This window comes from Salvelinus namaycush, chromosome 1, assembly GCF_016432855.1.
Source record: "Salvelinus namaycush isolate Seneca chromosome 1, SaNama_1.0, whole genome shotgun sequence".
Lineage (NCBI taxonomy): Eukaryota > Metazoa > Chordata > Actinopteri > Salmoniformes > Salmonidae > Salvelinus > Salvelinus namaycush.
The window spans coordinates 31,870,640-31,882,924 of record NC_052307.1 but is presented as its reverse complement, the minus strand read 5'-3'; the positions used below and the strand labels follow the sequence as shown (position 1 = coordinate 31,882,924).

Genomic DNA, 12,285 nt, shown 5'->3' with positions numbered 1-12,285 from the left:
CAAATCTCTCACAGCCCCTTGTGTACAGCTATCAAAAGTATGAAGGAACTGTAATCCAAACAGCAGGCCCACCTTCCATCTTCCATTCAAGTGATTTGTGCTGCTGATTTCGGTGATATCTTTCTAACCTTTATTTACCTAGGCATATATTCTATCCTGTTATCATCCAGCAGCAGCATCAGAAGATTTAGAGGACCGCAATGACAAGTCACAAGACAAAACGTTTTACTTGACTCAGGTGCCCTCTAGTGAGTTTATACATTCAGAGAAACAAATAAAAACGACTTGCTACTGTAGCCTATAACCATACTATATAACCTTCAAAGTCAATGGTAAGTCTGACTAATGATTAGCATTGATGCATGCAAAACAACTGTCTTACAGGTCATGGCAATGATGGGCATGTTTAGAATTGTCCATAGCATCTTCTACAAAATCATGTAAAATATTATAAAATAGATAACATTTTTACAGCATCATTTGTGGAAATGTATGCTGTCAAATAAAATATTGCATTATAATTTTCTTACACACATATATATATATATATATATTTATTTTATTCACTTGTATTTTGTCAGACTAGCTAGGTTTCCATCCAATTGCTGACAGAATTTTATGCAAATATTCTAAAATCGGCATATAATCATGCGCATTTTCCCACCAGAGATGTTTCCATCAAATTGATTTGTTGCAGATTAAAGGCTGTGCATGATGACATAGTGCATATAAAAATACATTTTGCTTTTAAATGACCAGGTACCGAATAAAAAATACAAATTAAATGGGCTCCCATCGCTTTTTCAACTCAACTATTTTTGGGCTAGCGTTGTTGGCTAGAGCGCACTTATAGACTACATGATAATATTTCATATTATTATGGACAAAGAAGCGAGATTATTTTAATTTGTCCAACGGCAGCCAAGCATTGATTATCATGTCACCAGAATAATACCCTCGATATTTACTCCAAAGAGCATCAAACTCAACCTTGCACTTTCATCACCCTGTGAAGTAATCCACAGGCCTAAACTGCATGTTTTCCCGTAAAGTCCTAGTGTGGACCACACAATCACAAATGTTATCGTGTGACTCCCAAGTTTACTACGATATGATCTGATTTGGTGGTTATTATGTAAATATTTGTGCATAAAAGCGTTTCCGCCGATATTTCTCGCATAATTCATTTTACCGACACAAAAATATCCCACCTTGTCTAGCGTATTTTGATTTGTTGACATTTGGAAAATTTACCGGAAAATTTTAATTTTCCATCCATCAGCCGGTCATGAAATGTTGTATCCGACATTTAGTCTACTTTACTCCATAAAAAGGTTTGACGGAAACCTGGTTACTGACAGCTCTCGAGAACCAATACACTTTTGACAAATTTGTTCGATTAACCAATACTTTATTACCATGGGCGTGTCCAGGTGGCCAAACTTTTCCCGGTAATTTTGACTACAGATGGTAAACGGTCTGTACCAATGTTGAGAAGAAAGTGCTCCATACGCATGTAAAGTCAGTATAAGTTGATGAAAAATAAGATTTGGAGTTATATTTGAATTGTAAAGAACGTACGACGCAACGAAATGTGCATTTACGTTCCTAAAAATGTTTATCTCTCGGCTCCCGTTTTTCCCCTGGTGCATTTGCTTGTAATCAAAAGCAAGCACGCTAACTAGCTAAAGTTAGCTAGCTAATGTCGAACCTGTTAACGTTCATTCGCTTTTGCTAAAACATACATTGCTAGCTATTGCAATATTTAATATACCTTTGGTGTGAAATGTAACCATCTATTCTAGCAAGTAGCTATTAGTCTCGTACATTTTAGGGAGAAAATATGCAGGCAGGTAACTAGCTTATTCCCAACTGGGGTGTATTCATTATGGAAACAGTAACTTGTGTATACGGTGTCTGTTGCGAAACGTTTTGCAACAAAATCGGCGTAATGATTACAGCTCTTGGCTGAAACCGCTTGCGCAAGCGTCGAGATTGGCATTACGACGTTTGACCTGACATTAATAATAATGGTGTCTGCACCTTGCTGATTGTACTCAACTCAGGTGGTTCTCCGTCTGAGTTAGGTACACTCGGCAATATGCTCCCTGTCTTGCCCCGTCAATACATTTATCATAAATGTTTTGATACTAACAAAGTAACTAGTTCTTTCATTATGACTAAATACAAATGACATGCCATCTGGAGCATTCACATGGTGTAGCAAGTTTACACAATTCCCCTTGCCAATAAGCCTTTGCATTTGCACTACAGGCATTGCATGTGAGAGGAGCTAGCTGGAATGGATCCAAAGAAGCCTTGTTTCCCAGGCCTCCCTGGTACAACCCGCATTCCTTGGCTGCAGCAGCAAGCATGGGGTCGAGGACTGCGGTCAGATGAACCAGCAATAGGACGAGCCAGAGGTCTTATGTTTGCAGCAGATGGGTCTGCTGGCTTAGGACGAGCCAGGGGTTTCACCACCGCTGGTGATACACTGCTTATGCAGTACGGGAGAGGAGTGCCCTTCCCAGTGAGCGATCCCTCCATTGGCTTTGCCAGGGGGATACCCATGCCTACATCAGAAGATGGTGGGATTAGCCGCACTAGAGGGTGGCTTCTCTCGACAGCTGATCCGACCGTAGGTGTGGCAAGAGGGGAACCCCTTCTTGGTTTGGGGCCTCACCCTGGACAAGCCACTCCAGGTCAGCTCGCAACGCAAGACTTGCCTGAAGAGATGCCAAGTCTGCAGGCAGAAGAGGAAGTAGTAGCCAAACAGGTTTGTGTTGTGTTCCTTGGGGTTGTAAAGTCTTTCTCCTAACTTCTACCCAGACCAGGGTTCAAGGGGGTTTGCACTTATAGGACTAGTCTATTAGTTCCATGCAAGCTCAATCAAGGGCAGATTAAGTATTTTAAATTGTTAAAATACCATTTTAGCCAAGTTATTTTTTTCTCTTATAGTTCTTGTAACGATATTGTAATTGGCAGGTGGACATGCCCACCCAAGGCCAGGGGTCGTCGCTGGTGTCCATGTTCAGAGGCATGGGGATCGATCCCTCAAAGACCTGGGGCAGGGGAGGGCTGCCAGTGGGTGAGTAATCTTGAGTTTATGAAAACTAGGTTTATATTCCAAATGGCACCCCATTCCCTATGGGCCCTGGTCAAAAGTAGTGCACTACATAGGAAATAGGTTGCCATTTGGTACATAGCCCATAGATGAAGGCATACTGGATCAAACTAACTGGGAAGAGTATCACGTGTTCCCCTCCAGCTCAAATGGCATGGGTTAAGAGTAATGGTTGGCCTTTACATTTAATAAATTAGAACTTTGGAAATCCATCATATTGATGCACTCTGATTAGGGCTGGGCAATATGGCCTAAAAATCATCCTTTTCCCCCCCCTAACATATGGGCGATTCTCGATATATCTAGATTTAAAAAAATGTTTTCTCTAAATAAGCGTTGTACAATTTAAAGGTAAAATACACTGCATTTCAAACAGTCAGAAATAATCAAATTAATTCAGGGCTTGTGAAGCTATACCTAAGCTAAATACACTATATATACAAAAGTATTTGGACACCCCTTCAAATGAGTGGATTTGGTTATTTCAGCAACACCTGTTGCTGACAGTTGTGTAAAATCGAGCACATAGCCATGAAATCTCTATAGAAAAACATTGGCAGTACAATGACTTTCAATGTGGCACTGTCATAGGATGCCACCTTTCCAACAAGTCAGTTTTTCACAAATTTCTGCACTGCTAGAGCTGCCCCGGTCAACTGTCACATTCTGACTAGACAGGGCGCATGCATCCACGTGCGCATGTTGATTTTGTCCATCCACACCAGATGCAAGCAGAAGACGCAGGTTGAAATATCAAAACGAACTCTGAACCAACTATATTAATTTGTCGAAACACATTAAACATTCATCGCCATTTAGCTAGCTAGCTTGCAGGTGCTAGCTAATTTGTCCTGGGTTATAAACATTGGGTTATTTTACCTGAAATACACAAGGTCCTCTACTCCGACAATTAATCCACAGATAAAAGGATAAACTGAGTTAGTTTCTAGTAATCTCTCCTCCTTCAGTCTTCTTCTTTGGACTTTATAAGGCGGTTGACAACCGACTTACAGGTGCATTAACACCACCGACTGGAGTGTGGACCGCAGTTCATCTTTCAATCACCCACATGGGTGTATGCTCCTAAAAACCAATGAGGAGATGGGAGAGGTGGGACTTGCAGCGCGTCAAGTGTAAAAAATAGAACCAAGTTCTATTTTAGAGCTTTGCTATGCAGACGCTCGTTGGTGCGTGAGAGCAGTTTGTATGAAATTATTGAATAACATGTATGTGTACATTTATTTTGCAACGCTCACGCATGTAACGCGGGAGGTGAGGTCACTATGTAAGTGCTGTTATTGTGAAGTGGAAAAGTCTAGGCGCAACAACGGCTCAGCTACGAAGTGGTAGGCCACACAAGCTCACAGAACGGGACTGCTAAGTGCTGAAGCATGTAAAAATCGTCTCCTCGGTTGCAACCCACACTACCAACTTCCAAACTGTTTCTCGAAGCAACGTCAGCGCTTGAACTGTTCGTCAGGAGCTTTATGAAATGGGTTTCCATGGCCGTGCAGCCGCACCCAAGCCTAAGATTACAATGCGCAATGCAAAGCTTCGGCTGGAGTGGTGTAAAGCTTGCCGTCATTGGACTCTGGAGCAGTGGAAACGCGTTCTCTGGCGTGATGAATCATGCTTCACCATCTGGCAGTCTGAGGGACTGGGTTTGGCGGATGCCAGGAGAATGCTATCTGCCCGAATGCATAGTGCCAACTGTAAAGTTTGGTAGGGCTGTTTTTCATGTTTCGGACTAGGCCCCTTAGTTCCAGTGAAGGGAAATCTTAACGCTACAGCATACAATGAACACCTTTTGGGATGAATTAGAACACTGACTGCGAGTCGGGCCTAATCACCCAACATCAGTGCCCGACCTCACTAATGCTCTTGTGGCTGAATGGAAGCAAGTCCCTGCAGCAATGTTCTAACATCTAGTGGAAAGCCTTCCCTGAAGATTGTAGGCTGTTATAGCAGCGAAGGTGGGACCAACTCCATATTAATGCCCATGATTTTGGAATGAGATGTTCGACGAGCAGGTGCCTACATACTTTTTGGTCATGTAGTGTATAAGCCTGCCACAACCATAATCATTTTATCAAAATAGTTCAAACTGCTTTTTTTGTTATAATAATCACTGATCTGTCAAGTTAATGAAAATGCCCGTTTGTTACAAATGTAACTAGAACCATGCATAATGCACATTCACCAATAATGGCTATGTTCTTGTAGCAGGCATTAAGCTATAGAAAAGTAACACAGGTCTCATCAGCAATCTCTCAAGCCCCTGGCTAGTGATTAGCCAGATAAACTTTATTTCAAGTTTAGCCAACTTGGATCTATTTGCTAGATAACAAGGTTGAACAGTTGAATTGTTATGTGCACACTCTTCTCTGTCGCCAACTATTTGCAAAGCATGTTAGCCTGTCCACGTTGTTTAGATGTTGAAATCAAGTGGCGTACCTTATTTCTCAGAATGAGAACGAGTTGCCAATTCCTTATAATTGTTTTATGCTTATTGCACATTTATAAAACAGACTAGACAGCTACTATAAGTCTTTGGCTGAAATGCTGCTAGCAGTATGTGGTACCCCAATGCTGCGTGCGACAAACTGAATTCATTTACCAGAATCAATGTCCATTAATACTCTTGTTTTCATAGTGTGCTCTCCGTGCAATTTGAGTAGTTGAGGCACAAAAAAAAGTATTGTTAGAAAAATTAACTTCGCCTCTATTATAGTAAAATAATGTCTCAATGTGTTTTGGTGTCCATATAACCGATTTCTGTTTGACCAAACCTCAAATGCAAATAGCGAGTTGAAACCGCTTTTCAGAGAGGAAAATGTGATCTCTCAATTTTGGTGGTGTGAGTGGCAGGGGGAGGGGCTTGGTGTGTGTGTGTAAACCAGAGGAAGAGGTGAAGAGTGATAAAAATCTGTCCAAAATAAGCCAAATGCGTTTCTATGGGCTTATTTTGGACCTTAGCTTTCGCTTGGCTCCCCGCCTTAAGGACAACCTTTCCCATTGTTAGGGTGGAGACAAGTGCATCTCATCTTTATATACAGATATCTGGTGTAAATGGGAAGGTGCATGCAGCAAAGGAGAACATTTCAAAAGGATATGAGAACAAGTGGACATAAACACTAATAAAAACGAAAATAGGAATTTGGAATAATGCTCAAAAACATAAATTCACATTAATCGCCCTAACTCTGATGCACTAAAGTTGAACCATTTTTGTTACGCAATAAATAGATTTGCCTTATCCAACATAGCCTCTAAGTTCTGAGCACTGTCAAAATGTAGACAGAATCAAATAGTAATTTGAGCTTTAAAATATTTAGGGAGGTTGCTTGATTTCCTTATGCTCCAACTGAGGCCTTGAGGATGAATCCACTGAATCTTCTTGTGTGTTTTTCTCTGGTGTTTGGCGCAGGGAGGGGTGCTTTTGGAGCAGAGCTCCAACCACAGATAGCCCCTGTTGGAGCAGTCGCCGGTCCGGGTGGAGACAGATTCCCTGAGGACATGATGGGCCAAGGTAACAGGTGAGAAGGAGGTGATGAGCTCAAACCCTGCGGCTTAACCTGTGGCTAAAGCAGGCCAATTCCTCCATGCTACTAAGGTCTTTAGGGGCCTGGCAGTAATGCTTCTAGAATGCATAATTCATGCTGTGCACATACACAGGTCCCTCTCACATATCCCCATCCTCTTCAGTATATGCCCATCTCATTTCAAATTATTATTGAATTATCCATTGTTATTGTGGAGGTAATCAGACTTTCCACTTTTCGGTGTGACTCATTGTCAAGGTTCGTTCCTGATAATTCAAAGACAACTAGGCCAGATAATGAAAATTGAGAATTTTTTTCTTCAGACAAATAGATGAGCAGTAAGATTGATTCGATAACAGATCTCATTATTTATGGTGAAACGCTTTTTTCCCTTCTATATATTATTTAACACACTTATGGATGGGAATTAAAAAAAAAAAAAAAATTCAATCAAGAACTTGTAATGCGTCTGTTTCTGTCTGCAGCTTCCTTGGCCGAGGTGTACCATCTCAGATGGTGGGAATGGGACGAGCATCGATGCCCCCCTTGGGTACTGGGAGGGGACCCACTGTGCCCCCTACTCTCCCTCCATCCCCACCCAAAGAGGCTCATATGACTCCAGGTTGCTCTCAGACTAAGGGAGAACTTAAGATGGAGGCCACCTGGTAAGTACCATCAAAGTACCATTATTTGTAAAACCATGTAATGAAACCATCTATTATGAAGTAAATTATGTTGCTTAAAAGGATGTTACTGTTGTTGAAGGCAGTCAAATGATGCAGAAATGTATTTAGGTCAATTATGAATTGTTTTATGAGGACTATAACTATTGTTAGGCCTATTCATTGAAAGGTTATTTCCTCTCCCTTTGCAGTGAAACATTACACAAGACTGGTACCAAAGGAACGCCATTGCCCATAGGCTCAAACCACATCACCATTCACTGCAGGAATGAGGCAGTCTATCAGTACCATGTCACTTTCACGTAAGTACATGTATTAAGAGAAAAGTTTTAGCTGAATTCATATTTAATGCAGCATTCCTGTGTAAAATATCTGCTCTGGGAATATCATTTGGTCTGTTAAAGAGGAGTAACTTATTACATTTTGTCCCACCTTTCAGTCCTAATGTGGAGTCGATGGGTATGCGATTTGGCATGATGAAGGACCATCGCCCCACCACTGGGGAGGTTGTTGCTTTTGACGGCTCAATTCTCTATCTCCCTGTGAAGATGGAAGAGGTATGTCACTTTTCTCTGTCTGGCCTACTGTGTCTGTGACTATAGATGTGCATTAATTATGTGCAGATAATTGGCTAATACTTGTAAATACACAAAACGGGAACAGTTGCTTACGCATTTGAGTTGTAGTAACTATACTGTTTTAAATGTGTCTTCACTCAACTACACCCAACATTAACACGCAATACCGATGTGGCACATAGGGTAGCTAAACTCCTGTCTTTAGCTATCTTCTCCTCTGTGCCCCATGTTGTGATGTTAATCTTTCCTCCATACAGGTGGTTTACCTAAAGAGTGTGAGACGAACTGACAACCAGGAGGTTGACATCAAGGTCCAGATGACTAAGATCCTACCACCCAACTCTGACCTGTGTATCCCCTTCTACAACGTGGTGCTGAGAAGGTAACAGGGCCGTCCTTATTCATTAGGGCAAAACTTAGCCATCATTAGGGCACACTGTAGCAAAATATTTTACAATGGAAAACAATGTTTCTTATTGGACAAGTTTGTGTAGTCCCTGCTGTTTTTCTGTTGGCTTCCATTTTGAATCTAATAATAACACACTGGTGCTGCAATATAAACCGCTAATTGCCTACCACTAATTGACATTTTCACTTTAAATTAGGATAAATTGGGGTGTTTTTCAAAAAAAGGCCTGTGGTCTACTTATGAGGGAAGTTCTCTGTGCGCTAAGCTGGCCTTAGTGAAGCCATATTGTCAGTAATGAGCTAATCTATTATCTATTGTGCTTGCTTGATAGCTTCATGCAATAACATGCTTTATTGAGAGGCTTCAGCTGTTTTACACAGAAAACCAGACTTCTTTTAAAACGTTCCATTTTCCCCTAAATCCTAAAGATTTTTCACTGAAGTAGCGAATTATACACTGAACAAGAATATAAATGCAACATGTGAAGCTGATTAAACAGCATGATCATTGCACAGGGGCACATTTTGCTGGAGACAAAAGGCCGCTCTATAATTTGCCGTTTTTATCTCAACTCAGATGCCAGGTTTTGAGGGAGCGTGCAATTGGCATGCTGACAGCAGTAATGTCCACCATAGCTGTTGCCAGAGAATTTAATGTTCATTTCTCTACCAGAAGCTGCCTCCAACTTTGTTTTTGAGAATTTGGCAGTACGTCCAACCGTCGTTGTGTGGGCGAGCGGTTTGCTGATGCCAACGTTGGGAACAGAGTGCCCCATGGTGGCGGTGGGGTTATGGTATGGGTAGCCATAAGCTACGGACAACGAGCACAATGGCATTTTATCAATGGCAATTTGAATGCACAGAGATACCGTGAAGAGATCTTGAGGCCCATTGTTGTGCCACCATCACCTCATGTTTCAGCATGAGGTGATGTTACACAATTCCTAGAAGCTGAAAATGTTCCAGTTCTTCCATGGTCTGCATACTCACCAGACATGTCACCCGTTGAGCATGTTTGGGATACTCTGGATCGACGTGTACGAGAGCGTGTCACAGCCATTGAAAAGGAGTGGGACAACATTCCACAGGCCACAATCAACAGCCTGATCCACTCTTTGAAAAGGAGTTGTCACGCATTCGTGAGGTCGGACACTGATGTTGGGCGATTAGGCCTGGCTTGCAGTCGGCGTTCATCCCAAAGGTGTTCGAAAGGGTTGAGGTCAGGGCTCTGTGCAGGCCAGTCAAGTTTTTTCACACTGATCTCGACAACTATTTTGGGATGGACCTCGCTTTGTGCACGGAGACGTTGTCATGCTGAAACAGGAACGGGCCTTTTCCAAACTGTTGCAACAAAGTTGGAAGCACAGAATTGTCTAGAATGTTATTGTATGCTGTAGCGTTAAGATTTCCCTTCACTGGAACTAATGGGCCTAGCCCGAAACATGAAAAACAGCCCCAGACCATTATTCCTCCACCACCGAACTTTACAGTTGGCACTATGCATTCAGGCAGTTAGCGTTCTCCTGTCATCCGCCAAACCCAGATTTGTCTGTTGGACTGCCAGATGGTGAAGCGTGATTCATCACACCAGAGAACGCGTTTCCACTGCTCCAGAGTCCAATGACCGCAATCTTTACACCATTCCAACCAACGCTTGGCATTGCCCATGATGGTCTTAGGCTTGTGTGGGCTGCTCGGCTATGGAAACCTATTTCATGAAGCGTCTGACTAACAGTTCTTGTGCTGACGTTGCTTCCAGAGGCAGTTTGGAACTCTGTAGTGAGTGTTGCATCCGAGGCCAGACATTTTTTTACATGCATCAGCACTCTGCGTTCCCGTTCTGTGAGCTTGTGTGGCCTACTACTTCTCTGCTGAGCTGTTGTTGCTCCTAGATGTTTCCACTTCACAATAAAAGCACTTACAGTTGACCGGGGAAGCTCTAGCAGGGCAGAAATTGGATGAACTGACTTGTTGGAAGGAGGCATCCTATGACAGTGCCACTTTGAAAGTCACTGAACTCTTCAGCAAGGCCATTCTACTGCCAGTGTTTGTCTATGGAGATTGCATGGCTGTGTGCTCGATTTTATACACCTGTCAGCAACGGGGGTGTCTGAAATAGCCGAATCCACTAATATGAAGGGTGTCCACATCGTTTTGGCCATGCAGTGTATCTGTGACCAAAATCTGCATATCTGTATTCCCAGTTATGTGAAATCCATAGATTAGGGCCTAATGAATTGATTTAAATTGATTGATTTCCTTATATGAACTGCAACTCATTAAAATCTTTGCATGTTGCGTTTTATATTTTTGTAAAAACAAAACATAAAATCCCCCCCCAAAAAACGTGTTGCTGGCTTTACCAAATGTTACATTTGTCTGGTGCAACAAGACATTGTTCTCCCCATGTGTGTTGTCAAGGGTAATGAAGATCCTGGGACTGAAGCTTGTGGGGCGGAATCATTACGATCCAAAAAGCGCAGTCGTACTTGGGAAGCATCGGTAAGTAATTAGATTAGAAATTATACTCCAATTGAAATCTCAATGATCATAGCAGCTGACTCAAGCCCCTTGGTTTCTGTCTTCTGTTATCCTAGGTTGCAGGTGTGGCCAGGTTACTCAACGTGCATAAAGCACACTGATGGAGGCCTCTACCTCCAGGTGGATGTGTCCCACAAAGTGCTGCGAAATGACTCTGTCCTCGACTGCATGTGAGATTATTTCAGTGCACCTTACACCACATAGAAGCATTGTTGCATTACGTAACTTACTAACTTTTGTGATACTCTAAAATATGCATGATAAATCTCTTCTCTTGCCAGCTATTTGTTCACATGGTGTGTATGTCCACATGATGCACTGTCTACAGTACGTGATGAGTTCATAAAAATTTAAACAGGCCATATTCTTACGCTGGTCATAGAGATATTTACAAATAGCATATTCATTGATACACCATGTACAGTTGAAGTCAGAAGTTTACATACACCTTAGCCAAATACATTTGAACTCAGTTTTTCACAATTCCTGACATTTAATCCTAGTAAAAATTCCCTGTTTTAGGTCAGTTAATATCACCACTTTATTTTAAGAATGTGAAATGTCAGAATAATAATAGAGAATTATTTAATTCAGCTTTTATTTATTTCATCACATTCCCAGTGGGTCAGAAGTTTACATACACTCAATTTGTATTTGGTAGCATTGCCTTTAAATGGTTTAACTTGGGTCAAATGTTTCGGGTAGCCTTCCACAAGCTTTCCACAATAAGTTGGGTGAAATTTGGCTCATTCGTCCTGACAGAGCTGGTGTAACTGAGTCAGGTTTGTAGGCCTCCTTTCTCGCACACACTTTTTCAGTTCTGCCCACAAATTTTCTATAGGATTGAGGTCAGGGCTTTGTGATGGCCCCTCCAATACCTTGACTTTGTTGTCCTTAAGCCATTTTGCCACAACTTTGGAAGTATCCTTGGGGTCATTGTCCATTTGGAAGACCCATTTGCGACCAAGCTTTAACTTCCTGACTGATGTCTTGAGATGTTGCTTCAATATATCCACATAATTTTCCTACCTCATGATGCCATCTATTTTGTGAAGTGCACCAGTCCCTCCTGCAGCAAAGCACCCCCATAACATGATGCTGCCACCCCCGTACTTCACGGTTGGGATGGTGTTCTTTGGCTTGCAAGCCTCCCCCTTTTTCCTCCAAACATAACGATGGTCATTATGGCCAAAAAATTATATTTTTGTTTCATCAGCCCAGAGGACATTTCTCCAATAAGCACGATCTTTGTCCCCATGTGCAGTTGCAAACCGTAGTCTGGCTTTTTTATGGTGGTTTTGGAGCAGTGGCTTCTTCCTTGCTGAGCGGCCTTTCAGGTTATGTCGATATAGGACTTGTTTTACTGTGGATATAGATACTTTTATACCTGTTTCCTCCAGCATCTTCAA

The 12,285-nt window shown here is 42.0% G+C and overlaps 1 protein-coding gene across 1 annotated transcript in view; it reads left to right on the top strand.

Annotated features, from left to right (window-relative positions):
- The first annotated feature begins 2,302 nt into the window (after positions 1-2,302).
- LOC120054976 (piwi-like protein 2) overlaps positions 2,303-12,285 on the top strand; it is a 28,200-nt gene continuing 18,217 nt past the window's right edge. The window contains exons 1-9 of the mRNA XM_039002782.1: positions 2,303-2,776; positions 2,986-3,088; positions 6,552-6,660; positions 7,152-7,331; positions 7,541-7,651; positions 7,789-7,906; positions 8,185-8,309; positions 10,757-10,837; positions 10,933-11,046. Of these exons, the coding sequence (XP_038858710.1) occupies positions 2,303-2,776; positions 2,986-3,088; positions 6,552-6,660; positions 7,152-7,331; positions 7,541-7,651; positions 7,789-7,906; positions 8,185-8,309; positions 10,757-10,837; positions 10,933-11,046 (1,415 nt within the window). The remainder of the gene's footprint in view (positions 2,777-2,985; positions 3,089-6,551; positions 6,661-7,151; positions 7,332-7,540; positions 7,652-7,788; positions 7,907-8,184; positions 8,310-10,756; positions 10,838-10,932; positions 11,047-12,285) is intronic.